Source organism: Microdochium trichocladiopsis, assembly GCF_020744255.1.
Source record: "Microdochium trichocladiopsis strain MPI-CAGE-CH-0230 chromosome Unknown B0I36scaffold_18, whole genome shotgun sequence".
Taxonomy (NCBI): Eukaryota; Fungi; Ascomycota; class Sordariomycetes; order Xylariales; family Microdochiaceae; genus Microdochium; species Microdochium trichocladiopsis.
The window spans coordinates 179,255-204,868 of record NW_025763561.1 but is presented as its reverse complement, the minus strand read 5'-3'; the positions used below and the strand labels follow the sequence as shown (position 1 = coordinate 204,868).

The 25,614-nt window shown below is 55.7% G+C and overlaps 14 protein-coding genes across 14 annotated transcripts; 7 read left to right on the top strand and 7 right to left on the bottom strand.

Moving 5' to 3' along the window:
- The first annotated feature begins 355 nt into the window (after positions 1 to 355).
- B0I36DRAFT_59521 (uncharacterized protein) lies at positions 356 to 1,149 on the top strand. Its single transcript, XM_046163070.1, has 2 exons — positions 356 to 382; positions 434 to 1,149. Exon 2 carries the CDS (start codon positions 506 to 508, stop codon positions 1,046 to 1,048), a length of 543 nt encoding a protein of 180 aa, XP_046004038.1. The 5' UTR covers positions 356 to 382; positions 434 to 505; the 3' UTR covers positions 1,049 to 1,149.
- Positions 1,150 to 1,935, bottom strand: B0I36DRAFT_59510 (uncharacterized protein). Its single transcript, XM_046163069.1, has 2 exons — positions 1,699 to 1,935; positions 1,150 to 1,617 (listed from the first exon to the last, which is right to left on the bottom strand). Exon 2 carries the CDS (start codon positions 1,614 to 1,616, stop codon positions 1,251 to 1,253), a length of 366 nt encoding a protein of 121 aa, XP_046004037.1. The 5' UTR covers position 1,617; positions 1,699 to 1,935; the 3' UTR covers positions 1,150 to 1,250.
- B0I36DRAFT_370347 (uncharacterized protein) lies at positions 1,759 to 2,368 on the bottom strand (the record flags this gene model as incomplete). The annotated part of the gene is made up of 2 exons (XM_046159898.1): positions 1,759 to 2,099; positions 2,239 to 2,368. 2 exons carry the CDS (start codon positions 2,366 to 2,368, stop codon positions 1,759 to 1,761), a joined length of 471 nt encoding a protein of 156 aa, XP_046004036.1.
- A 1,151-nt stretch (positions 2,369 to 3,519) lies between these two features.
- Positions 3,520 to 4,654, top strand: B0I36DRAFT_342287 (uncharacterized protein). The gene is made up of 2 exons (XM_046156073.1): positions 3,520 to 3,695; positions 3,762 to 4,654. Exons 1-2 carry the CDS (start codon positions 3,686 to 3,688, stop codon positions 4,289 to 4,291), a joined length of 540 nt encoding a protein of 179 aa, XP_046004035.1. The 5' UTR covers positions 3,520 to 3,685; the 3' UTR covers positions 4,292 to 4,654.
- On the top strand, positions 4,525 to 5,075 carry B0I36DRAFT_342285 (uncharacterized protein; the record flags this gene model as incomplete). The annotated part of the gene is made up of 1 exon (XM_046156072.1): positions 4,525 to 5,075. The coding sequence occupies one exon, from the start codon at positions 4,528 to 4,530 to the stop codon at positions 4,762 to 4,764; it is 237 nt and encodes a 78-aa protein (XP_046004034.1). The 3' UTR covers positions 4,765 to 5,075.
- A 1,225-nt stretch (positions 5,076 to 6,300) lies between these two features.
- On the bottom strand, positions 6,301 to 7,610 carry B0I36DRAFT_436998 (uncharacterized protein). The gene is made up of 4 exons (XM_046162871.1): positions 7,357 to 7,610; positions 7,249 to 7,308; positions 6,512 to 7,199; positions 6,301 to 6,391 (listed from the first exon to the last, which is right to left on the bottom strand). The coding sequence occupies exons 1-4, from the start codon at positions 7,579 to 7,581 to the stop codon at positions 6,354 to 6,356; spliced, it is 1,011 nt and encodes a 336-aa protein (XP_046004033.1). The 5' UTR covers positions 7,582 to 7,610; the 3' UTR covers positions 6,301 to 6,353.
- A 1,376-nt stretch (positions 7,611 to 8,986) lies between these two features.
- B0I36DRAFT_342273 (uncharacterized protein) lies at positions 8,987 to 9,628 on the top strand. Its single transcript, XM_046156071.1, has 4 exons — positions 8,987 to 9,009; positions 9,064 to 9,174; positions 9,272 to 9,365; positions 9,407 to 9,628. Exons 1-3 carry the CDS (start codon positions 8,992 to 8,994, stop codon positions 9,362 to 9,364), a joined length of 222 nt encoding a protein of 73 aa, XP_046004032.1. The 5' UTR covers positions 8,987 to 8,991; the 3' UTR covers position 9,365; positions 9,407 to 9,628.
- A 113-nt stretch (positions 9,629 to 9,741) lies between these two features.
- Positions 9,742 to 13,255, top strand: B0I36DRAFT_59430 (uncharacterized protein). Its single transcript, XM_046163068.1, has 3 exons — positions 9,742 to 10,058; positions 10,111 to 11,129; positions 11,188 to 13,255. Exons 1-3 carry the CDS (start codon positions 9,954 to 9,956, stop codon positions 13,085 to 13,087), a joined length of 3,024 nt encoding a protein of 1,007 aa, XP_046004031.1. The 5' UTR covers positions 9,742 to 9,953; the 3' UTR covers positions 13,088 to 13,255.
- A 1,534-nt stretch (positions 13,256 to 14,789) lies between these two features.
- On the bottom strand, positions 14,790 to 16,602 carry B0I36DRAFT_342267 (uncharacterized protein). The gene is made up of 2 exons (XM_046156070.1): positions 16,122 to 16,602; positions 14,790 to 16,070 (listed from the first exon to the last, which is right to left on the bottom strand). Exons 1-2 carry the CDS (start codon positions 16,468 to 16,470, stop codon positions 15,244 to 15,246), a joined length of 1,176 nt encoding a protein of 391 aa, XP_046004030.1. The 5' UTR covers positions 16,471 to 16,602; the 3' UTR covers positions 14,790 to 15,243.
- Positions 16,603 to 17,490: 888 nt separating this feature from the next.
- On the bottom strand, positions 17,491 to 18,082 carry B0I36DRAFT_356641 (uncharacterized protein; the record flags this gene model as incomplete). Its single annotated transcript, XM_046157657.1, has 2 exons — positions 17,491 to 17,826; positions 17,924 to 18,082. 2 exons carry the CDS (start codon positions 18,080 to 18,082, stop codon positions 17,491 to 17,493), a joined length of 495 nt encoding a protein of 164 aa, XP_046004029.1.
- A 1,111-nt stretch (positions 18,083 to 19,193) lies between these two features.
- B0I36DRAFT_342265 (uncharacterized protein) lies at positions 19,194 to 19,760 on the top strand. Its single transcript, XM_046156069.1, has 2 exons — positions 19,194 to 19,499; positions 19,567 to 19,760. Exon 1 carries the CDS (start codon positions 19,315 to 19,317, stop codon positions 19,489 to 19,491), a length of 177 nt encoding a protein of 58 aa, XP_046004028.1. The 5' UTR covers positions 19,194 to 19,314; the 3' UTR covers positions 19,492 to 19,499; positions 19,567 to 19,760.
- On the bottom strand, positions 19,747 to 20,560 carry B0I36DRAFT_378588 (kinase; the record flags this gene model as incomplete). Its single annotated transcript, XM_046160707.1, has 2 exons — positions 19,747 to 20,332; positions 20,382 to 20,560. The coding sequence occupies 2 exons, from the start codon at positions 20,558 to 20,560 to the stop codon at positions 19,747 to 19,749; spliced, it is 765 nt and encodes a 254-aa protein (XP_046004027.1).
- Positions 20,561 to 22,313: 1,753 nt separating this feature from the next.
- On the top strand, positions 22,314 to 23,185 carry B0I36DRAFT_59344 (uncharacterized protein). The gene is made up of 3 exons (XM_046163067.1): positions 22,314 to 22,646; positions 22,693 to 22,801; positions 22,854 to 23,185. Exons 1-3 carry the CDS (start codon positions 22,476 to 22,478, stop codon positions 23,087 to 23,089), a joined length of 516 nt encoding a protein of 171 aa, XP_046004026.1. The 5' UTR covers positions 22,314 to 22,475; the 3' UTR covers positions 23,090 to 23,185.
- A 1,318-nt stretch (positions 23,186 to 24,503) lies between these two features.
- B0I36DRAFT_342254 (P-loop containing nucleoside triphosphate hydrolase protein) lies at positions 24,504 to 25,398 on the bottom strand. The gene is made up of 2 exons (XM_046156068.1): positions 25,189 to 25,398; positions 24,504 to 25,139 (listed from the first exon to the last, which is right to left on the bottom strand). The coding sequence occupies exons 1-2, from the start codon at positions 25,336 to 25,338 to the stop codon at positions 24,702 to 24,704; spliced, it is 588 nt and encodes a 195-aa protein (XP_046004025.1). The 5' UTR covers positions 25,339 to 25,398; the 3' UTR covers positions 24,504 to 24,701.
- Positions 25,399 to 25,614: the final 216 nt, after the last annotated feature.

The window sequence follows — 25,614 nt, the reverse complement described above, 5'->3', positions numbered from 1 at the left end:
CGTTATGACGGGGGAGCGGAGGGCAGGAAGCCGCTTCAGATGCAAAAGTCCCCCGAAGCGACCCTCAGGGCAGGAGGCGTCAAGCGCTGGGACTCGGCTCGACCACCGCTATCTCGCCGCCACAAGCTCCTCAAGCGCCAGTGACGGTGGCTTTCTAGGCTCTATGCACCCAGAATTCGGCACTGTTGACAGAAAGGGGTCCCCGGACACACCACCGAACCTTGAAGACCTGACTCGGTCGTGGCATCACATCTGACCCCTTCGCACACAAGTCCCCTGGGCTGTGTTTGTCTTAACCTTCCTCTCGACCTCGCGGGCATCGACTCACCACATCCTCTCTCATGGCTGCATCTGAGCCTTGTAGCACATCATCGAGCGCAGTGTAAGACTGGATTCTCCTTCCAACGTGCCCAGCACGCTAACGTCACATCAGTCGGCGTTATCGAGACCCGCCGCAATACGACGACAACAAGCTGCGCGGCGAGAAGCGACGACACGAGAGACGATGATGGCCTCTCCAACCTCCGCGGCTAAACCCTCGCTGCGTTGGTTTCAAGAGTTCATCCAAAAGCCCAGTGAATCATGCGCCTCTCCAGAACACATTGCCGAGGACACCACGACAGGTCTGGATGATGACTGCGCAGGCGCTCTCTGCTCCAAAGGCATACAGTACCGCGCGACAAGCAAGACTCATGAATGGCTGGCGACGGTGCTGATCTGTCCAGCGCGTTCAGCATGCGCTTCCTGCCCCAAGTGGATGCAGGACCGTAGGACAAGCAAGACTCATCAATGGCTGGCGACGGTGCTGAATTGTCGCAGCGCAGAGATCCTTCACAGCAGAGGCAACCCGAATTGTGGTACTAGATTCTGGGACAACTACCGTGACTTCCTCCGCGAGTCGGCAGGTGACTTAGAACAGCAGGAAAAAGCTGCGTGGCACAGAGATCGTCCACAGCAGAGGCACTATGAAATTAAAGGCTACCTTAGCTTCCTCGACGAAGAGGGAAACCGAGTAGAAAAGTGGAAAAAGAAATTCGGAGTTAAGTAGACTCAAGACTGAGTGGTCCAACTGACCGCTTAGTATCATGGGAACGTAGGGTTATTTACGTAACGATGCGCGGCGCAAGCAGCATGAAGACTCAAGTGGATGTGGCATTGGGAAAGTGCAAGTATTAATAGACAGGACTCTGTGCCCATGAAGTCGTGCTCTTGGTTGGCAACGGGTCCGTGAAGGCAGGAGCAACACGATCCTAAATTCCGCCAATGACACAGAGAAAGAATGTCCCAAACTGATGGTTGCGGCTCTCATCACGCTGAGCCAGCTGCTCGTCTATACCAGCACTGAGCAGTGAGTGCCAGCAGCATTTGTCTGCCTCCAGAGTCGACGCCACCATTGCCGGTGTCGCAAAACCGGCTGCAAAGCCTGCCAGTATATGTTTGCACTCCGGCACATCTCTGTACAGGTACGTGAGTCCCGCGGGATACTGCCTCGACACTGTCGACTTATGCTTGGGATTGGAGACATGATCGGCTGTGAGTCGCTGCAGCAATGGAGCTGCCATGTATCCATAGAGCAGGCACGACCTCATTCTCGTCGATGATCTGCCGCGATGCATTCGGGTGGGAACAATGATGAGCAGTTCCGCTGTGTCGGTCCAAACCGACCCGTAATCCGGATTGTGGTTGGTATTGTTCATTGTCGTGGCTAATCTTGGCGGGAAGGTCGTTGGCGACTTTGACTAGTGTGTCTCTGAGGATCTACCAGCCGCGGAACGCATTCATGAACCTGACGTGTAGACCACCATCTGAAAGTTGAGGGCTGACGGTGTTTTGTTCGAAGGAGAGAGAGCTCGTGGAACTGTCGAAAGCGGACTGCGTCGTGGCATGCGAATTGGAGGATGACGGTCTCGGAGCTCGTCCTCCACTGGCACTCCCTTGACCCTCTTGGACAAGAAGTTGTTCCAGCTCGGAGATGGTGCCGCTTGTGCTGCTCGTGGTCTCGGAGTTGTGGTCATCGCTGGCATCGGTATCAAGTTGCTCGTGACGGTTGGACGTGGGAGCTTCGAGCCGGGAACTCTCGGGGAAAGACTCGGGTGCGTCTGGGTAAAATGGAGGTCGTTCCTAGCGTTTAGGAAGCTTTCGGAAGCGACTGTGTCGTGCTGCAAGTACCGTGATGCTTGTGAGCCGTGATAGAGGGCCCTCTGTGCTCATCCTTCTGCGCACTTCATGTCGTAGAACAGCGCATGCTGTGATCGTCGAGCAGGGAGGGTTTGGCGTTGATGCCGGGTTCGTCTGCGAGGAGGGACGCAACGTCGGTGGAGGCATCGCTGCGCCAGACTTCGGCGCCGGTATCGTTGACGCCGTTCATGGTCGCGGTGGTGTCCAGAAGGAGTTGGCTAGAGGCCGTTCTGCAGAGGTGAAGAAGGGATCTTCGAGAACACTCGATCAGTGAGGGATAGTCAGCCTTTTGAGGGGACCAGGGCAGCGCAAGGCAACAAGCTTGTAGTGCGCGCACCAGTGCAGGCAGCAGGTGGCTTAGAGCCCCTCTGAGCTGGGCTAGGGGACTGGCCTTCTCGGACAGCGAGTGGCGAGCGCTGCTGGCACATAGGCAAGGAGGGCGGATTTTGGGGCACCACAGGCATACCCAGCCTTGTGGGAGCGCTGATGGGCGTCAGGTAGCCCTGTCGAGCACCTGGCGTTCACACCCACGGCAGCACGAGAGGTGATACTGGACAGAAAGCAGGCTTGCGGGCATCGTTTGGGCCGGCCCGTCTGGCTGGAGACGGAGAGGAGGCCGGTCACGAGGAGGAGGCACGACGGTAGACGACAGATGCAAGCTTCTCAGGGGGCCTTTCGACACCAATGAGCGGCTACGTCCCTTCTGGTCGCGAGTGGAGACAACTGCTCAGCGACGCTGCTCTCAAGCGGAAGCGTGTAGGCTTGGGATGAGCGGAGCATGTGTCAATGCAGGTCCAGCCAAAGGCTCGCGGGGATCTATTCACAGCCCATGCGAACTCAGCGGAGGAGAGTCTGGGCGCGACACAGCATTCCATCATGACAACGCATGCCTGCAGCTCACTATCACGGGCCTGATCACCCAGGGTGAGGAGATCACACGTCCTGGTCGCTGTCACGCCTCGACCTGCTCACCCTGGGTGGGTACGAGGACATGCCCATAATCTACAACAGCACCATGGCTCGGCATCCGGCCCGCGGCGCTAACACACCACAATGAGACTATGATAACGGAGCAGCCCTGGCGCGTTGGCTCACTCCCTTGCTTTTCCCATGTAGTGTGCAATCATGCAGCCGACATGGGGAAGCGAAGGGACAAGCCGGGATGGATGCTGGGGTGGGGGCTGACGAGCGGACGAGTCTCGCGAGACACAGGACGGGCGAGACGCACGTCGCGAAAGAGGGCTGAGACTGATTGGGACGCAGGGGGGATTGGAGATCGGGCGGCAGAGGTCCCCCGTCTGCATGACATGGCTTTCAAGGTCGGGGTTCTGACGGGCTGGAGCTGCCACTCTCCCCTCTGTCCTGTCGTTGAAGCTCGTCTTCGCCCTCGTACCCATCACAATCAACGTCATCTCGAGCGCTCCAACAACTCGCGTCTGTATTCTGCGGCTTTGCAGATCGAGACGCCGACAAAGAGTAACGGCCTGGATACGCGGGACGTCCAGTGATGTTAGATGGTACATTACCCTAACCATGTGTGGCGAATGATTCCTCTGCTTTATTAACAACAAGGTCCCTTACAGGCTCCCGGATGCCCACGCCGCGATCCCAACCCAAGAGCAGCAATAGCCCCTGGGCCCGGACTTGCAAGACATCGCTGCGGACGCCATGCTCGCAGCTCACCACCAGGATCGGGTACTACCTGCACGACAACAAGCTCGTGGCGTCTCATCGGCGACACTCGCTGGTCACGCCAACCCTCCGACGAAAGCTATGCCCGATGACCCTCCGTCTCTTGTTAGCGACCGATCTGATGACGGCTACCAGTCTGACGGCAGCGACGAGTCTGCCAACTTCAAGTCTATCATCCGCAAGCATGATAGCGACAGGGCTGCTCGCGCTCAGCTTGGCATCGTCGATTCTTATATCGACGAGTCTGCCATCGATGATAGTGATAACAGTTCGGACTGGGAGGACGAACCTTCTGGTCCCAATCCGAGTGCGGATAATCAACTGGTCTTCAATCGTGTTGGCCCAACGCCGAACGTCACCTTACAGCCATCTCGTCCATCTCTTCTCAGCCTCATGTTCGCGGATGAAGGCCAGCACATGAAGGCTCACAGCAGCCGCCCGTTAAGGCGGATGCTTGCTTCGCCTCAGCACTCCCAAACGGTGCAAAACCCGTCGACCATTAGCAACTCGCCGGACGACTTCGACGAGGGCATCCAGATGAAGAAGGTCAAGCGCGAGCCTATTCGGATCACGATCATCAACAAGATTCATCCTTCCACCGCAGTTTCCATCCCCGCCTGTGCACAGCCCATCTCCCGTCGCGCCACACGCCGCAACATGCTGGGGGCCGAGCTCACCGTGTCCCTTCGCCGCCAGCTCCTCTGGGAGAGGCAGCAGAAGACCTCGACGGCAAATGCCGTGCTCAAGAGGCGACACACTTCGCACGATGTTGCTAACCTGAAGCAGTACCCTGAAAAGGTACACATGAACAAGGCGGCTGCTGAGCCCTCGATGGACTGGAACCGGTATTTCAAACTCAACAATCAGGGCGGCTACTACGCTCAAGGCTGGTAATGCCCTGGAAGGCTCCTTGGAAGCATCAACTACAACACCTCTACTCTATACAATCAGTAGTTTTCTTTTCTCGCAAGTTCTTTCCATAGCAGGTTTAATATCAAGCACCACAAATACTATCTTCAGCTTCTAATTGCGCCGGTCCCGTCTCATCGAAGAGGGTTTGCGTGATATCAGGATGATGCAGTCATGGAAGTCTAGCAAGCTGGGCCTTCAAACGGGGTCCCCTGCCGCACAGCTGTCCAGTCCACCATGAGCGACACGAGATCGGGCCCGGTATGCGGGTCACTCGAGAGATGTGGCGACCCGTTTCTGCTTACCCGGAAAATGTTGGAGGTCAGTGGAGAGCTGCAGCTGCATTGCGGAAAGAGCGGACGTCGTTGCGCGCAACACTGCAGACAGTCCTGTCCGTGTGCCGATGTGTGGGCGCAAGCACCTCGTCTGGTCTAGGGTCTGGGCCGGGGGATCAGCGACATGCAGTCATTGCCCATTGCAGCCAAGGCGGCTTGTCCGGTGCAGCAGGGCAGTGTGGTAGAAGCCCCCGTGTCGTCGAGCCCCTCGAGCACCAGGCATCATGACATTCGGCATAACACGCACGTGGAGTCGACGCGAAGCATGTCTAGTAGGCAGGGTTCTCGCATTGGAGGTCACAATTTCCCGGCGAGATACGAGGGTCCTCCAGCGCGCTGGATTATCATTGTGTCTGTGCCATGATACGTCCCGGGCCCAGTCTGATGAGTGGTGTCAGCTGGATGCGCGAAGAAGCGGCCAGTAAACTGGGCATTCTCCGACGCCGAGGCGCAAGGGTCATAGAGATCTGCACTAGCAGTTGAAAGCAATAGACCTTCTGAGTGTATGAGGGCATGCTCGAGTGACCTCCGCCCTCGTCGCTGGCGCCTTCTGTCTTGGGCGGCCGCCGCCAGGGGGGCTCATCCGTGCGTGTTGCATGAGTGCAATAATCAAATGTCTCATTTCTCTAAACAGCAAGTGCAGCTGGGCCAACAGCCAAGTCCCCAGGTCCAGCATGAGGAAGCATGACGACCACGGGGCCGCTGATGGACAAAGACGGAGCGCTGTGCGAACATCGAGACATGCGCTGTTCAGCCCTCCCCGTCAATGTTGGTCACCAATGGTTGGACTCGGCGCCAGCCCCTAGCACGACGAGTCCAGCCATCCGATTGGCCCTCTTGGCTCAACCTGCAGCCCTGCACACCATCACCCACGCCGGCGGACATGGTTGCCCCTGGCTAGCCATGCAGGCAGCAAGCAGGCTACCCCAGCTCCGCCCTGGTTGGATCGGACCCACAACGTGTTGACTTTGCTGCATGGCCGGCAAGTGACGTCTCACCTCACGTCGGGCCGTGCAGAACGGGCAGAGTCACGCTTGGAGGATGCGCCAGAAACAGAGGGCCATCCACTGGGGTGGGTAGACCCGCATAAGCCACAAGCACACACAATGGAGCCGAGGAATGGCACCCCTTCCGGCAGGCAGGGTGTTGCTTGCCAGCCGCACAGACAGCACCAGGGAGCACGATTGTAGGTAATGCAGCATTGATTGTGTCGTTGTGGTGTTCTGCCCGCAGAAGTCTCTATGACGTAGCGACTTGGCCAGATGCCGCGCTCGCGTAGTCTACATCAGGTCCCTTCTCGAGAAGCCTGCGCTCCTCAGGGTCGTCTCTGTGCGCCCACAGACGGCAACGCCTAGAAGGACTTGCCAGCCGAGCTCGCCAAGTCTTGGTCCGCCGCTTCCACCCTTTCCACCTGCCTACCAAGTTCCCGGAGACGATCGATAGACAACCACAACAGTCCAGCACTGCCCAAGCCGTGGGCGGCTGCTCGTACCTGACCTTCTCGCTGCACGGATCCTCGAACATCTCATCCTCCGTCTGCGCATCCTCGTCGTGGTCAGCAGGTGCCGTCTCTGCCTGCGGCTCCATATCGTGCTCAGCATGTGACGTCTGCGTATCCGGTCTCTCATCGGTCGTGGTATTCGGGCTCTCGTTCCCGTTGTGTGTGTCATTGTCGAGCTGCATCGCAATGTCTGGCCATGCTATTGCCAGCAATGCCTCATCGATAAGCTCTCGAACACCTTCGCCGGTGTTGAAAGAAACCTTGAAGTAGGTGATAGCCGGGTACTTGGCTAGCTGGTCCTTGTGTTCATCGCTCCACTGATCCTGCTGGTCAGAGTGGGTAGCAACAAGAATGGGCTCCGTGAACGAGGCCTCATCAGGCAAGGCCTTCTTGAGTTCATCCCACCCGTTCAAAACTTGAGTGAGCGTGGATGGCTGCCTAGGATCGTATAACAGCAAGACCACTGTTCTGGGAGTACACTGTCTTGCTAGATCTTTGCTGATATCCGAAGTCAGATTGGGGACCTCAAAAATCTCGATGTTATGCGGTACATCAGCCCAAACTTCCGCATGTGTCTGCATGTTCTATAACAAACGTTAGTTGCTGCGATATGGCTCTCTGGGAGCGACGTACCCGATGAATAGTGCTGTTGTGCTCGAGGCACTTCGCTATCTGCCTCTCGATCCATGTGTGCTAGAACAACGTTAGTGACCGCAACATGGCTTTCTGGTAGCGACGTACCTCATCGGTGTTCAAGTTTGGCTTTGAAAATGCGCGCTGGAACCACAACAGGAGATGAGTCTTGCCGACCTTACGCGCGCCAATGATGACGATTCGCTCGTCAGGACGCTTTGGTTCTCTTTGCGCCATGCTGGTAGCTGAGTGAAGGAACCTGCTCAGACGTTGGGAGTGGCTGCCAGATGATCGCTGCATGCCGAGGTGCTTACACGCGCAGGACAAGGCCATTTAAGTGCCTGCAGACGCAGCTGGCATTAGACCCTGGTCATCAGCGATCGACCACGGCAGTCAGGATTGACACGAGCCGTGCTCTCGACTTCCACAGCTGGTGCACTCATGTCCCGGGGCTTACTGCTGAAGTCCCCCGTCCTGTTAGTGGTCCCGCAACGGGACGGGCCAGCCTCTATCAGACTGAGCATAGCCATGTCTCATTGAAAGGACCCACGACGCGCGGTCTTGGCTTTTGGCAGGCCGCGGAGGCCAGCTTGGTGTTGGGGGTGGCACCACGGAACACCAGGGGCCGCGCTGCCGGCGAGCACCGAACCTTCGCGTGCAGGGAGCCAGGCCGCTATCTGGGTGGCTTGCACGACCCACGCCATGACACAGCACGCAGCGCACAGTTGCCCATCCACATGCCGAACTGGCACATGAGCGTACCTTCCAACACCGCAGCAGATCCCGGAACAAGCAGGAAATGACTCTTGCACCGGATCCACTGCACGCCGGGATGACTGGAGCAGCCAGCCGCTGAGTAGCCGTAGTGGACTTGTGCGCCAGCCAACAAGACGCAAAGACGAGACGCGTGCTCCTACTCCCGACTCGAGCTCATGGAGGCAGGAGAGGCTGTGGAGGTCCCTTGGTGTGAAGCCTGCAGTGGACCATGCCATGAGAATGTCCTTATCCCGATAACGATATCCACAGTCGCCGCGTTTGGCTGAACACTTCGCTGGCTAATCGCGAGTGAGCACCCCTGGATGCCTCAAGAGAAGCTCACGTCAGTCTCTCGCCACGCTTGCAGGATGCCGTCCTGTCCATCGGGCATGTCTGTTCGTCTTAGTCGATATCGCATATGTGACTGGCGAAGGGGCTGAGACATATCGCACGAGAATTCTCTGAGGACCGCACATCATTCGCCTAATGGAAGCCTCTACAAAAGCCCCTCTGGAATCGCGTCATTTGCGCTCACTCATCTCATGCCCGTGATGATGGTGCCGTGCTCCATCCAATGTGCCCCTTGCCCTCCTCGGCTCGAAGAAGCAGTGAAGGCTGGTACTCCACTCCACTCCACGACCCCTGCGGGAAAAGAGGGGTGCAGGTCTGACCCGCATCGGACGTAGGATGTTCCCCAGCATCAGCGTTGACACAAGCATTGACCCAGCTCGCTCCAAATTAGCTATCGACCTCCGACATCTCCTGGACAGCGTGTATCCGGAAGCTGTCTCGCCCCGAGAGGACCGCAGGTTCAGCTGGGTGTGCATGAACCCGCTCCGTTGTCTCCCGCCCCATGGCGGTACAAGATACCAGGGTGCGCGTCCGGGCGTCCCTCTGGAATCTCATCTCGCAGCATCTCGCAGCATCTCGCCGCATCTCACAACAACCCACAACAACTCTTGCGACAGTGTTCTCATCCCAGTCAACATGTGCAATTATATCCAGGTGCCTATACCTGTCCCGGTGTCACCAAGATTATCAGAAGCTGACTGATAACAGATCCAATATCATTGCGGCCACTTCCGGTTTCCCGTGCTGAAATGGTGCCACGTCTACGAACGCACGCATAAGAGGTGCCCGCCTAACGTCACTTGTGCGGAGTGGAGGTCGGTACATTCATCTCAAACCAGCTTCCCTGTCACTAACTGTCTCGTAGGGACGACGAGGTCTGTCGTAAGTTGCATCAGCCTCCATAACACTGGAGCAGACTCGACTAACAAAAACAGCCGATTGTCGGCCGGTCCCGAAAACAGCTTGGGAGTCGATGATCAACAGGTCGCACCAAAGCCCATATGTGTAAAGCTGGATATTGGGGAGAGGGACAAAGGGGTATGACGGCGCGCCAGGTAGTGGAGGTAGTCTCAATGTGACTCTCAGCGAGCGACATGTTCCTCTTTCCCAGCATGTGACGAGCAATGGGCAGGACTACATAGTTCAAGTATTAGATGCGATACATCCCAAAATCCTAGCGCTCCATGCGAACCTGTCGCGATAGACATGGTCAAAGGTCGGTATAGCTGTGGCCTGCTTTGGTGAGCGAGCACGCCACGCGCATGTGGAAGCCATTGAAATTGTACTTGGGGCACTGACAATACGTTGTTGAAGCCAACTGCCTGACCAGACTGCGCTTTCCCCTTTCTGGACGTCAACCACCTTGGCCATGGTGGTTGACGTCCAGAAAGAGGAAAGCGCAGTCTGGCGTAAGTGGAGCGATGTCTCACCACACCTGCATGGGCTGGATCCAGCAGGGGCCCGCGGGTCGCGGTGGCTAGAGCAGCCCACTCTCTCGCCCCGTCTCCTTGCTCGTCGTTTCCACCAACAGGCTGGGCCAGTCTCTGCACCGACAACGCAAGAGCACCCTCAACGCAGATTCAGAGGCAGTTCTAGATATGGATGCAGACACCACTCACACGTGTGGTTCGTCCGAGGACTGTCGGTGGCATGTCGTTGCGGCACTCCTTGGAGATGGGGATTGGATGAGTATTCTCGTGAAGGTTAGTGATCACTTCTCACAATAACGCGCTCAGGGATACTCATCGCGTACAGGTCCAATGTTTCGAAGCTCGAGTGCGTCAGGATCCAGGACTAGGTGCAGCCATTGCCCGACTTTTACCGCAGTCATCGCGAGCACCTTTCCACCCTGACGGAAGCTTGCCCCACAGAGTGCAAGAACCTATGCAGAGGTGCGAGCCTCCAAACCGCTCAGAACAGCCCAGTCATGCGGGCATCGGGCCTGGACAGGCCGCAGCATCGCCTCCGGCTCGGCTGCCCCAGCCCACGTCCCATAATATCGACCAGCCACCTGTAGCACGAAGACCTGTGCAGAGGTGCCGGTTGCCGAAACCTACTGGACAGCCCAGGCATCAGGGCCTGGGAGCCGACCAGATTGCAGCATCAGGTCTGGTGTCACCTGTGACACGGCGGTCCCGAGTGACGTCTTCCGGACAGCCAATACCACCTTCGGAAGTCCAAACAATGGATACTGACCAACAAACGAGGGCGCGCTCGTCTCGACAGGGAGAGATTGCCATGACCTCGGCAGAATCTGCAACCTGCGGGGCTGGAGCCTCCCGACAAGGCAATGACGGAGGAGCACCTCCAGCCAGGAAGCCCAGCGGGAACGCTCACATCAAACTGGGAGAACGACTCGAGAAGTTACTCAGGGTTTGGAGCGAGAAGCCTGAGAAATTCTTCAAGTTGGGAATAATCCCTGATGAGAATGACACCGATGAGAATGACACCGATGGGAATGAAGCCAGCGAGAACGAAACCGACGAGAACGAGAGTGCCTCCTCAACATATCTTTTCATAACAGACAAGCTCAATAGTCGACTCAGGAACGTCGCCAAGCTTATCTGGCACCTTCATCGAATAGCGTTAAAGCGCGATGGACGCAAAATTCAAGAGCAGCTTCTTGCCAAGGCACTTCATTTCCGGCCAGAAGACGTCAAGAAGCAGTGCGCGTCTCTATGGGGAGAGGGCGAAAGTTTTCTTGGGATAGTGGAAAACCTGGACACCAATTACGCAGTGCTTCTCTGCTTGCCGGAAAAAAATTCCCCAGACTTGTAAGCCACTCAACATCCCAGTCCAGGTTTAGCTCACGCCTAACTCGCGCGTAACTAGTTACAAGAATCTGAGGGCCAAGAACCCGACGGCTCTAGAACGTCTCGTTCAGGATATGAAATCAAGCGGAATAGAGTCTGAGGTCGGCCGGCATAAGAAGACGATGGAGAAGATCGTGAATCATGGTTTATCCCTACTCGTGAACCAGAATGTGGATCTCGGGTTACAGATAGGTATGTGCATGGCCGAGAGTACTCCAGCCGATTCTAGAGAGAAACATCGCAAGCGGACTCGGCTGCTTTCGTCTTCTGTCGCCGATAGCGGATCGAGCGCGATGGACCATGACATCATGGCGGCATCGTCTGCTGTTAGTGTCATTGGACACCCTACCGGACAATCCTACAAGCGGGCACGCATAGAGCCTCCTTTCACAGGTGCCACACCTTCACCGATGGGTGGAGACGTACTCGACACTTCCGAAGCAGCCAATGAAGCCCCGGCAAGTAGTTCAGCGATCACGGATCATGTCGCGGACATGAACGGTGCAGTGGCGCCACGACGGGGAGCAGGCCACATCGATCACTCGGCACAAGTAGACACACAGCTGCACAGCAAAACATCGTCCATCCCCACCCCAATGGATTCCTCCTCTGTGACATCTGCTGAGGACACTAATACTCCTTCGAGCTGTCAAACCGATGGTGAAGCACGGAGCATGGCCCTCGGGTCCCAAACATGCACCCCGCCCGACGGTGTCGGAAGGACGCCGAACATGGCACCCGGACTCGGAGCGCCATCAAGAACCAACACGGGGCTTGACACGCCTGCTCTCACTCCGATTACCACTGTCGGCCCCCCGTCTCCTCCTGCCAAAATCCAGGAACCCTCTTCTATGGCCAATGACGAATGCAGTGAAATGGACCGCCCAAATCAGTCAGTAATGTCCATCTCCAACATTGTGGCGTCTTCTGAAGGCAACCGTACGCGCATCCCTGGAACCAACGAGGTCGCAGTGGAGCCGACAGACCTTGAAGACATGATTGTCTTTGACGATCAATCACCGATGCGGGAGACCGCAGTTGGCAGACTGCCAGGCGCTGGCACCCCCATCAATCCTCAGGGCCATCCAGTGAGCGATACCACCGCCTTCAAGCTCGCCAGAGTCAGAAAGGCCACTCTATCACCTAGCCATACTGGGCTCGACGCATTCCAGACAACCTTGAGGATGTTCAACGCCCCCAGTGCGGCGTCCGGAGCCGGATGTCCAAATGCGGCAGAACAAGAATATGTCTTCCGGCCGCCTCCGCAGTATGAGATCGCTGAGCTAAAGGAAGAGATCGATGGCAATTGGGAGCCCGAAGACGACACGGACGGAACATCCGAGACACAGCTAAAGACCATCGATTCGCACCGTAAATATCTGATCGACAAGTCAACATCGCCCGCAGTGGAGATCTTGGAGCAACAGTCTAGAAACCTGATTGGGAAGCCCTGCTCCCCCCTTAAGGTTACACGTCATAGATATGGGACAGGGAGTAGGGTGGAGGTACAATCGCGGAATATGGAGCTCACACACGTCCATTGGCAGCCCGCTCTCAACGATGGATGGTTCAAGTTCCACGCTGCAATGCTGCCGCAGGCCAAAGAGCTCTTGGGAACCGGATACCAGTTGAGGCCACACTTGTTATATCTCAGGGGCACGGCATACAGATGCCCAGATGATGCTGTGGGCGTGGTTGTTGCTGTGATTGCCCAGTACAAAGACCATGAGACTGATAGCAGGAGCCCCCGAGACACGTCAGTGCGGTTTTTCCGCCGGAAACCTGGGGACAGGAAGTCAGAGACAGTCGCATGTCTCAAATGGCCAATAGCTATGATTATGGACCAGGACGTTGCCGTGCACTCTCTCGGCGGCCCGGTCCTCCTCCTCCTCGCGCCTATTCACAAGGCTTGTACGTGAGTGCTACCCGCTGCATCATCTGGAGGGTTGCTTGGAGAGGCATCTCAAAAATAGCACATGTCGACCTTGAGTCGATTTCAGGAACTCGTCATAGGTTTCGGTCGTAGCTGTCCAGTAAGTGTATACCATACAATAATTGCAATTGATCTATGCCCTGCTTCCTCCCTCTCCGTTGAGATATCCACATCGTATAAATCCTAGTTCGAGGCACGCCCAGCTGTGGCCTGGGTTCTCCATCATATTCCTTCTCATATTCCCAGTTGCGGGCCACACGATACAGGGCCAGGCTCTTCTCCTGTTGTGGCAGATTGTGATCCGGGATCCTTGTCAGGCATCATGGCAAGAGGATTTGATTGCTTGGCATGTGTTCTCGAGATTGCCGTGCCTGTCCCAATATTCTGTCAACGATGCAGTCCCTGCCGGTCCTGCGTGCCTCTGTCTGCTCCCACATGTGCCTCATACATTGCTCAGATCGGCCAGTCGACGCGGCAGCGATCAGGAGGTTGGCATGCATCGGTAATAGGACATAGGGAAGGACATTTCTTACCACAGCGGGACGAACGAAGGTGGTTCTATCAAAACGTTGTGAAGAAGGGCGTTGTTTCGAGTGGCCGTCGGGATGTTAGTGTCTGGCGCATTCATCAATCCAGCCATTGTCGTGTTTCCTATGGTTCTTATATCTACACAAAAGGCTCTGTACACGAAGCAGCCGACAAAACGGCCAACAGCTCTTTCAGCCATGCCTGTAGCTGAGCAGCGACTCTGGGACATTGACAGGCCGGTCACCATGCTCGAGGTCGCTCAGGACTTCGAACAGCTCGACGCATGCCAGCATATGCAGGTAGTTCACAGGGTGTCAAGGATGCCTCCGGGATACGCGGCCAACTAGATGGCCTGCATCGGATCGACTTCAATGCTGGACTCGCCCGCCATATACCATTCTGGCGTTGAGGCTGTTCACCCCTGCGAACCCGGATCTGCAGGCTACGACACTGGCAATTCCAGCTCAATCACTTCTCTCATCGCCGGGCTCCTTCAAGTTATCCGCCAGTTAATCCAGGTGCGCTCGCTGGCTGTTCACCACTACGCACAAGTACTCAACTTTACCGATCGGATTTCACCATGAAACAGTAGAATCAATATCATCAAACGTCAATAACACCCTAGAGACAGCTTCGCTGCTGACCAGCAAGTATGTGCAGTGGCTTGACAGACAGGGGCGTTCGACCCTGGACGATCGCTTCGGAGAGTCAAGTTGTGGAACGCGAGAATGCGTGCCTTACAGTACTCGGGAGACAGGGGCTCGTGCGAGTCCTCAGTACGTACTCGGGAGACAGGGGCTCTGCAAGTCCGCAGTACGTACTCGGGAGACAGGGGCTCCTGCAAGTCCGCAGTACGTACTCGGGAGACAGGGGCTCGTGCGAGTCCGCAGTACGTACTCGGGAGACAGGGGCTCGCGCGAGTCCGCAGTACGTACTCGGGAGACAGGGGCTCGTGCGAGTCCGCAGTACGTACTCAGGAGACAGGGCTCGTGATAGTCCGCAGTACGTACTCAGGAGACAGGGGTACGTACTCGGGAGACAGGGGCTCGTGCGAGTCCGCAGTACGTACTCGGGAGACAGGGGAGCGAAGGGAGACTAGCGTCATGCTGCGGGGTATCAGCATCTGATGTTTTTCTTTCGGTAATGCTGGTGCACACCAGAACAACCCCTCTTTGGGCATGCATGTTAGGCAGCTTCTTGTTTGTGCGCGTTCTACCCGACCAAGGCCGAGACGTCACGTTTTAATGTATGAAGCATCTACGCTCGAGCATGACTGCTACCCGGAAAAGACTGCTACTAAAACGTCCGGCAACGCACTTCCACGCTCATTCCAGGAAAGATGTCCCTCAAATTTTTGGTATGTGCTCGCGGGACTCTTCACATCTTTTGGTTGCTAACCAAAGGGTAAGCAACCCACAAGCGACGAAATCAATGACTCTTTACCTACACGAGGCATAGTAGTCGAAGGTGACGGACAGGAAGTTATATGGGTTGAGGCTGAGGTTTTCTGGAAAAAGAAGGGAGACAAAGAATGGACAGCGGTACCAGAGGAACACAGAACTGCAAAAGTCACACTGAGAAAGGGGTTCTGGCTGTATTGTTTAACTGAACCTTTTAGGGTACTGTCGTGAGACTGTTTGCCATCTCCGACAGGTTTGTATCGGCTCCGAGCAGCTGCACGGTACCTGGGGCTTTGGGATCACCGGGGATAATCAGCTCTACACAACCCGTGGTCTCCTTGCCTCTGTCCTCCCTCTGAGAGACGGGGCTGTGACGAAACGCTAGGAATGAAATTGAGCCCAGCAATTCCTCTACACACCTCTGCCTGGCAGGCCCCAAGGTCACCGTCCCGTCGATACGCGTCCATGTACTTCTCCTAATGTCTACTGTATATCTTTTCTTTACTCCTCTTCTGTCTTCTTTCTCTATTATTGTTGTTCCGCAAAGCTTTTCTGCAAAGATATGCACCCGATCATACTTGATGTCGATGAGCATGAAACTGGGTCGAGAGTTCGGGTCAACGGGGAAATCGAAGCGAACTGAGGCGTGGGCACCATCAGAAACAATGCTTTCTACCGTGAATTCCGGGAAAACAGACACCAGATTTTCACGGTAGACAGGCTTATTGTTGCTCTGAAGCGACCAGCCGTATTGTGCTTGTTCTTGATTGCAGTCGACACTTGACGTGCCGGATGGATCAGTCACTCTGTTCGAGTCCACTCGTTGCCGCTTCGGAGCCGGCCCGGAAGGGTTGAGATCGCATTGCGGCCGTGTTGAGGCAGGCATGGACGAATCAGCAGTAGTCGAGCGACGATCGGTGGGAGGGGAATCCGGATTGTTCGGTAGAGGGGTGACAACCGCCGCTCTCTCCCAAGGTCCGTTCGGGAGGCTGAGGCCGTCTGGCGCTGCTTCACCTGTCCAGCCGCCGCGGGTCATCTGGGCTGAACACTTGTCAGTAGGGGTGACAACTTGCGTGGAGTTGGGTCATGTACTTCGGCGGTCCTTGCTCTTGTTCTTGTTGTCGAAGAAGATCGCTTTTATCCGCTGCTGGTAATTTTCACAGGGTGTGATCTTCTTAGTACTCTGAACCAACAAATGGAGCTCCTCTGTGCTGAGCGAGCCGAATCTGTCGGGGAACTCCTGGTCACGGTCTTCGGAACGAATAGTGAAGATGGCGAACCAGGTTGACAGGTCCGCTCCAGCTTGCAGAATTATGTTGTCTGTGGGATCGAGATCCTGCAGATTCCGATCAAAGTTGGGGGGTGCTTGAGCACGTAATGGGTCGGACGTGAGCTGCTTGCGTAGCGATTCTTGGAGTGCGCGAACAGTCTCGGACATCATTGAGGATGGGAAACCCGGGGGGTTGGCAGGTATCTGCCATAGCCTCCTGATGCATGAATTCCACGTCGGGATTATGAATTGGACTTCGTGCGGGGTAGGCCGCCGAGCTTCGCTCACTTGCGCACTGCCACGAGAGGAGCTTTATGGATCACGCCAGCAGCTCACCATGCAGATAAGATGAGAATGTCAGGGCCGCGCCCCACCTTCGTTGGATGGAAATGCTGCCCCACCTTCAACTAGCGTGGTTTTGTTCAGGCTTGCCAATGAAGGTGGTTGTTGATCTGCACTGGCCAATCAAGCGGGGTAGAGGCTCATCATTCTGACCCGGCAACTGTCCCTGCCCCGAGCCGTCCGAAGGCCTGCATGAACCGAGAGTCATGCATTGATTGCTCGTCACCAAGAGCAGGATCCGCCTGTCCTTGTGTTTGATGCGCCCTCATGCCACTCCCGCACCGAGCCGTATCCAGTCTTCGCTTGTGAGCTAGCCCGTCACTTTCCAAGCCTTGAAGTCTACAGATGGAGGTGCTGGAAAGACCCGATGCCGATTATGGGAAACCCGAGAACGGCCGCCTGGGCACAGAGGGCGCCAGGTGCACCCACATGTTCATTGCGATATGAGGGTGGGTTCCTCCCTGCTCGCGCAACTACACAGCGGCTTGGCAGTTGATGGTGGGGTTCGGACAAAACCAGCCAAGTGTAATTCCGTGTCCAGGCTCGATCGCATTGCAAGGCGCACTGCAGCCTTGCAGCCTTCCTGATTGCGTCTTCTAATTAGTGCAAGCCTCAGAACTGGGCTTGCGGCCGCCAGCGACGATGATCAAGTCTAGTGTGCAGAAGCAGTAGAAGCGACGCACTCAACCTTCCACAGCGCGAGCAGCAGAAACCTGACATTGCACGAAGATGTGGCCACGAGGACGTGAGCGCCAAACATTCTTGAGAGTCTTGTGATGCCCTAAAAGACTCCATGCCTCCAAATGCGACAATGTTAGCATCTATCGAGCGCGTGGAAGATGATGAAGCCTAAGCCGAAGCCGTGTCCCAATCCATCTTCCCTTGCTCAGTTGCAACTCCTCCGTGGATAGAGGGATGCTGTGCGCCACATCCAAGCATTGGATTGGCCTGGAAGTACTGAATCGTCAGCCACATGGCTGTGCTGTGAACGGCACTCAAGTGAGGGTTGGACTCGAAAAGAGGAAGTGTGGCGCGCAAGGGCCAAAGTGTGCCACATTTCACCGTGGCATGGTCCAGCCCGCTTTTCTTGGTTACAAGGGTGGAGGGCTGCATGGGCGCATTGATTGATTGGCTCATAGGAGCCCGGAACGCCGGGAGCCGATCCCTCTTTTCCATTGGTCCAGTCTGTGATTCAGCAAAATCATCCCAGTAGGTCTCCCAATGCGGAACTTGCCAAGCTCGGGCAGGGGCGGCAGACCGATAGCCAATTGCTAGCTCTCACATTTCCACAGCCCAGCATGAGCTGAGGACAGCCGACAAAGCACGAAGGTGTGGTCAAGGCAACGGATGCGACACCGCGCACGCCTTTTCTACCGGCAACCTGCTCTGGCCTGCAAGCATTCGACACGGGACTATCAAAATGAGCGTGACGAACGATCATTGCCAAGGTTGGCTAAAAATTGGTCGAGAGGGCCGTGAAGCAGGCTCGAGCAACATGCACGGTACCAGGTGCAACGCGTGTGGGAGCGCGCCATAATGTGGTTCCGACGACCTTAGACAACAATCTGGCCAGGCAGCTGCAGATGTGTTCTTGAACGATTTGCTGCCTCTTGCATACCACCCACACCTGAACAGAGGAACCAAGCCAACCTGCAGCTGGAAGGACATATTCCCAGACTTCAGAATGCGGAGTTGCAGAGACTCGACGGCAGGATCCTTGCAAATCAGACGCGTTGTCCTGCAGCTGCGAGAATGTCACATAGAGAGACCTGGAACATGACCCTTGCACAAGGACGTATGATAGCCTGGCGGTGTTCAGAAGCGGGACTTCCATCATCCTTGCTCTTCACACACGGGGAAGCGAGGTTCGAAGACCCAGTTACTACATCCCTGTGGCCCCAAACGGCAGGACTGATGCATGTGCATGAATTGTAGAGGGTTGGTACACCTGGTCCTGTTGGCTCAACAACAAGGGAACTAGGGTCAAGGCTTAGTGGTGTCTGAGGACGCGTATGCCGCATGAGCCAACTTTTGGGCACGTAGTTCCTCGGTGGCGATCAAATCGGCACATATCAACTGAGATCCATGTTCGCCATGCCCTGATATCTGCCGCGTTCAGATGTGTGGCCTGACAATGGGGCATCATCCCCACTCTTGCGTACCTTGAGGAAGGCAAGTAGAGACGAGCAGACCGCCTGTCACCGGTCTAGACGAGCAAGCCTGCCAGAGCCATTATGTGGATCCGCGATTTCATGCAGTTGATGGCAACACCATTCATGGTCACTGTCGCCCACTGTCGCCCCCCTGCAACATCGATATGCAGTCAGATGAACAAGCAGGGCGAACAAGTAGTTTGTGAGACAAAGCCTTGTTCTTGGTCGAGCATGTGGCTCCAAGGACTGCAGGAGTCTTTTTCCGCAAGTGTATGCCCGTGCATATGCGCACGCGGCCACGTTGCTCCGTATGTGCATGCGTGTCCTCGCACTTGCTCAAGGACAGCGTCACCCTGCTTCTGTGCGAAGTATTCCAGGATATGCCAGGATATGCCAGCGTTCGGGCTTTGGACTTTCTAGCGTCTATAAAGGGCAAGGTCTTGCACCCCAAGGGAGATTTCCATTTCCGTGATCCAAACAATACCCCATTTTCAGCCATCAGATCATACCACGAATCAAGATGTGCACCAAGACCGTTTCCGTGACAATCTATACCTGCGGTGATAGGTTCGAAGAAGATGTCTCCTTCGACTCATGCGACAATACTTCCGCAGCTGGACACAGCGTAACTACTAAGCACCTCGGCTCCAGCAGGAAGAGGACTAAGTGTGGGAGGTTTAACTGCAGTAACCCCTGATTTTACAGGTAAACGCTCGTTACTAAGCGGATCATTCTCGCTTGGATAAGCTGTGCTAATTCAGATGCGCTCCAGTACGGTCCTTACAAGGAGCTCTTTGGGGGAATATTAGGAACTGTTGGTGGACCTTGAAATTTGGCCGTTTCCTTCCTTTCGACCACGTTCTTGAACAGCTTCGCGCAGTAGTGCAACTCTTATGCCCTGCAATCTTCTTCGCACACTCATTTACTATATTACGCTATTTATGAATATAGACTATCCAGTCGAGTTCTTGAATGCTATCTTGAGTGCCTTTGCAATATCTCGAGCACTGTCATACTGGCCCTTCCAACAACGTAAAATGACATCGCCAGCCTCTAAACCGGCGACCTCTGGATAGACAGCGCGGCTGAACCGGTCGTTGACTTCATCCTCATATGCCGCACTGGTCCGGACTAGCTGACCAGGCTCGCAAAAGGGCCAGTGTTCGGTCAATATGCTATAGACGACGGATCCCAGGGCAAATATGTCGGTATGAACAGTCGTCTCCCATTCTAAATTCCAGAAGCCACCGTCAGGCAATTGCTGTCCATCTAGCCCGTGTGTACGACAGACGGCCCCATTGAAGTCACTAAGCTGGAGGACGCTTCCGCGCACCAAGAAATTGTCGGGCCGTAGATCGGAATGGAGGACACCGCGATCGTGTATGTACGCTACCGCCTCCGCAGCTTGGACACACCATCGCCTGCGACAAGCCAATGACGCAGAGCCCCGGTTTCCGTCTAGCACGTCTTGCAAAGAGCCATCTGCTTTAGCAAGTGCTAGCCCTTGGCATCCTTCCAGTGTCTCAATACCATAATGACTTCAGAGGTCAGCGGAGTCTCTGGTGGTAGTCCGCGGGAAGCGCTTACGGTAAGATGTATTTGTGCTCTCCCAAGATACGATACACCTCAATTTCGATTTCGTGGCCTTTCAGTCGCTCTGCATTGAGTTGCTCGTCGTGTTGCACCTGCCGAAGTACTTTCAGGACTTTTTCCGCACCAAACTCGAAGATGTTGGACGTAGAACCATGATACAAGAGTGTCAGCATCGCCAAACGGGAGCCTCTAATTGTTGAAATTTGTTCACGTTCCGAATGGTGATCTGGGAGAACGGAAGGAGGGAGATGTGGCCTTTCGCATGGTGTGTGAGATTTTGACGCAAGCAAGGGATCAAATCACAGTGGGTGGCACGAGCTTGGCCAATGTGGCTGAGTGTGGCAAGAGGCTAGTGGGCGAGGCTAGGTGCAGAAAAACACGGACACCCATGTTGTACAGCAACCTGTCCGATTTATTCTGCTTACAGACTGTTCCCGTCCCAACTTGCCCGGAAATGCTCTGTGGCTTCGGGCGGGTGTGTAATGACTGGACGGGAATGTTTTGTGCTGATTCCAACACGTTTCTGTCCCGGACGCGAACGAACTTGCAGTAGCTCATCCACGGCCGGAGAGCCTGCTCTCTGGGCACACCTCGGCTCGCCCAGGACTGATGGGCTGATCACTGGCTGGGGAGAGACCTACTGCTATCATCAAGCCCTGGCACGGAGAGGGGTTGGAAAGTGCCGGCCAGACTCCCCAGGGACGAGGAGAACAAGGATGGGCGAGAACGTCACTACCTAGATAATATCAGCTGACCGTCTGAGAGGTCAGTCGTCCTGCTGGCTGCTGTGCTTCGCCAGGCATCGCGCCAAGATACCCACTGGCTTTGGCTCGTCCGTGTCTCAAAGCCGGCGCTGCGTCTTCAAGGATCGGCATTGCTGCAGCACCAAGACAGGGTTTACCCCGAGCGGGACTCATGCAAGGGTCGTGAGCAGTGCTGTCGTACTGATTGCGTTCCTGTATGAGGTACTGAGTTGCAGGTGGCGCCGCAGAATCGCTGTTCGGCTGTCGGCGTGGTCAGGTAAACGGCGGTCGCATTGTCCGTGGCGAAGGTGCAATCTGCGCTTGGCCGCCGCGAGTTGGGAATGGCTTCAAGGCAAACGGGTGACGACAAAGGCCCCAAGGACAAGGGTCTGAGTCGTGCAGAAGCCATTGCCATTTCAAGAAGTGTAGCACAAACATGGGGCTTCTGGGAAGGGGATGGTTAGGGCGCAACGCACGCACGCATGTGTTCCGTCCAGCCAACTGGGGTGTGATGTTGCGGAAGAGGACCGCCCCAGACCCATCAGACACGATATCAACTTGGGTGATGACTTGCCAAGGCTTGTCCTACAGTACAGCATCCGACATTGGAGTAACACCCATGCGCACCAGCTGAGAGTACCCTACAGTGCGTAAGCCAGGCTGCCCGACATGTGCACTGACACGTTCAGGTACAGTTCCCCAGGCCCACACAGCCCTTAGAATGACGTCGAGTGAAGCATGGAGCCCTCTCACGTCTCTCTCGCACCGGCACGGCTCCGCTGGGCTTGATCATGACATGCACATTGCAATGCAACATACCTCTTTCCAATTGTGACACACATTTCAAGGTGGCATGGATCCCTTCCCAATCCGCATGGTGGAGTCAGTGGACAGGCCGCCGCAAACTTTCAGAGCTGCGAATCTGAGCTTTTTGACCACCCCACGGCGCCTCGAATGGCTTTCTCGCAGGTGAGCACTCAACTACTTGTCAGGGGGGCAAGGCAGCCAATGGCAAAGCACGAAGCCTGCGTTGGCATGTGCTATGGTGGGGATAGGTGGCGCATGAGCGCCGAAGCCCCTGCAACGCTCGGGTGGAGCAGCGAGCGACCGGGCACGGGGAAGCCTCCCGTGCGATCACCACCCACCGAACGGCCGGCCGTGCTACTTCCTTGCACCAGAGTCCCGGCATCATTGGCTATCGGAAAGGAGTTGTGATGGTACCATTGTCACCAGTGGATTGGTATCGAGTGTGAGTACGGTGCTGCACGATGTCCTGTTGCCGTGGACGGGTATAAAGAGCCTCCCCGTTCGCGCCGTCTAGTCACATTGGGTCACAACATGTGGCATGTTCATGTACCTTCTTGTCCTTCTTCCGGCTCTGCAACAGCTCCTCGCATCACTTGCCTTACGGCTGCGGCACAACATCAGCATGGCACGGCCTAATGGAAAGATTCATGTCACCGTCGAGGTCACGGAGACTGAATCACTAGGTTGCACGGATACCTCTGAGACAGACGTACGTCACTACCAGCCTTTCAACCACGTCATCTAACATCGCCAAGTTTTTTCAGACCTTTACAGTTATTACTGCCTCCCACGACGAAGCCGACACGTCAAGGCTCAACATGGCCCCAATCCGGAGTGTCACGACTTGTGCGACTCACATTCCAGGTCCGTATAAACATCAGATGGCGAAGCTTGACCATTACTAACACACCACCAGAACCTCAAGAAAAATGCACCCAGCACGGCTCCAAATGCGCGCTGTTGGAGCATGATATGACCCGCGAAGAATTGTGCGAACTGACTGGCGACAAACGATGGATGCAACCTGAATGGGATGATGAGATGTCGCTGCCACCAGGATATATCGCGATGAGGCTCAAGCCGATGGGTTGGGGCGGCATGATATGCCAGGCCATACTGGGGGCTGTGCGTTGGTGTTTATGCATAGAGTAGTGCAGACATCCAGCGCCTTTTATCGCATGTCAATTACTACGAATCCGCGACTTTTCTTCACTGATAGGCTGTATGAAGTGATTACATGAGCAGCGACGAGAAGCCCCCTCCGCGAAGAACACCCGCGCGTGCACAGGATGGAACAATCACCGCACCAGCGCCGCGCAGGCCAGTGTCTGAGGATGGCTTTCTGATAGCCGGGGCCTCAGTGCGCAGGGCTGCCTCATGTAGCGGGTCAACCCACGAATCTGGGTACGCACACCTCGTCCGATTGAGACGAAGAAAACTCTCATGCGCGTCGAGCTGCTGCTACGGAGTTTGCGCCACTTCTGCAGTAGGAAAGACCGTAGCCCACGCTGGCCCCATCATCGTCAACAGCCAGTCAGCCTGCCTGACTACCTGACATTGTGAATGGCCCGTCTATCCATGTCCCACATGAACGCACGCCGCCAAGCTCACTGAGGCGCGACTCGTGCCCCCCAGCATAGACCCTCGTCACGGCCGTCCAAGCCTGCTTGGTGAAGCCGATTGGCTTCGGAAGGGTGTGTGGTGACTGGACGGAAGCCTTCATGCTAATCCCAAGATGCATGTGTCTCGGATACGAGCAGACTTGCAGTAGCTCACCCACAGCCTGCGGCTCTGGTCTCCGGGGATACCTCGGCTCGTCCAGAGCTGGTGGGCCGATCAATGGCTGAGGAGTGGCCTACAACGCTCATCAAGCTCTGGCATGGGGAAGGCAAGCAGGTGACGGCCAGACTCCCCAAATATGAGGAGAACCTGGATGGACGGGGTCCTTCACCCTGGATGGTATTGGTTGGCCATCTAAAGGTTAGTCGTCCTGTCGGCTGCCGTGTCTCGCTAAGCCTTAAGCCAAGACTCCCTCTGGTTTGGCTCCTCCATGTCACGAAGCCGGCACTGCGTCTTCGGGGATCAGCGTTGTGGAGAGGCACCAAGACAGGGCCTGCTCCCGAGCAGGGCTCATGCAAGGGCCGCGAACGATTAGCGGAGCTTGGCTCATGACCCTCCCCTGCCGCCTTGTCTGGACGGAACGCGGAGCACTCCCGCGGATCTTACCTGGGCGTTCTTTTCCACACCCATGCTGCGGACTGTTGAACAAATGTTTGGACTCTGTTGCACATGAACCGTCCTGATCATCCCACTTGGGTGGATCCTGTAATATGCCAGGGCAATCGTGGTCTAGGGCCAGACCGGAAAGACTGAAGCGTGGGATCGACCCTGGCCGTGACCGACAGGAGCTGTACGGTACTTGCTATCGGGAGGAATGAGTGCATATGGTCTCGCCCTCATGTCGATCGCATGCAGCTGGTGAGAGCATGTATCTGCCTCATGCAGGAGCACTCTACCCTTTTTCGCGCTCCAGAAGACATCCCGCCCGGTGTCTCGCGGATGCTCACTCACAGACCCCGCCATTGAGACATATCTCTACAATGTACCATGACAAAGACTGGCGCTGGTCCTCATTCAGTGGTTGACTTATGCTATGATCCTCTAACGATTACAAGCGACCTGCTGTCCTAACAACCAGTTTCGAGGTCAGATCCTGAGAAGCAGTTTCGGATGCACGAGAGAGCTAAACACCAAGCGGACAATATCACGGCCGAGACTCGCTGCCGACAGCAGCAGGGTCATCTGTGGGAGCCTGTGAACCTAAGCCGAGCTTGATCGCCGCCTTGAAAAGCTCTTTGACGCCGACGTCATTCTGTGCTGACACTCTAAAGTACCCGCACTTGAATGACTGTGCTGCTGCCTTTCCGTTGTCTGCTACCTCCCTCCCGTGGCCCACGTCCACTTTCGTACCGGCAAGGATAAACCCTACCCCCCGAGGAATTTTCTCGCGCAGAACCTTGGCGTGCTCAAGAGAGGATGAACTCGTAAGCTCGAACGCAATAATGATCACTCGCGGTGCATTACGCTCGTCCTCGCTTTCTTCGGCGTCACGAATGAGTCCATTGTAACCCGAGGCGTCGACAAACTTAATTCGGCAACCTCCTCTGACCACGATGTGAGTGTCTTCGATGGTAGGGTCATACTCGGAGGAGGTCAGCCAGAGCATATGCAAGGGTTTAATCGTGACTTACCTCGACGACATATTTGTTATACAAATATCTCTGGATTAGGCAAGTTTTCCCAACAGCCCCGTCCCCCCAAATCTCTATCGTCAAACTGATGGGTGTGTACTGGTGCATGATGGAGCCGCGCGTGGATGAGGCTGGGCAGTGAGCTTGCATAAAATGAGAGGCTCAACTCCAATCACTAACCGAGGACGAGCAAGGTAGGGGGGCTGTTGTATCTGCATGCCAGGTCATTTTGTGGCTGCACAGGGTTCCTTATATCTCCCAGTGGCCAGCGACCTCGTGGTCCGGGTGAGCTGGTATGGGCCCATACACAGTAGATCTGGAAAGCTCACCAAAGTTGACCGCGGATCTGTTCATATCAATGAGAAAGCCACCCCCTTGCCTGATACGTCAGGTCCGGGCGCTGATTGCGGTTCAAGACGGCAGACA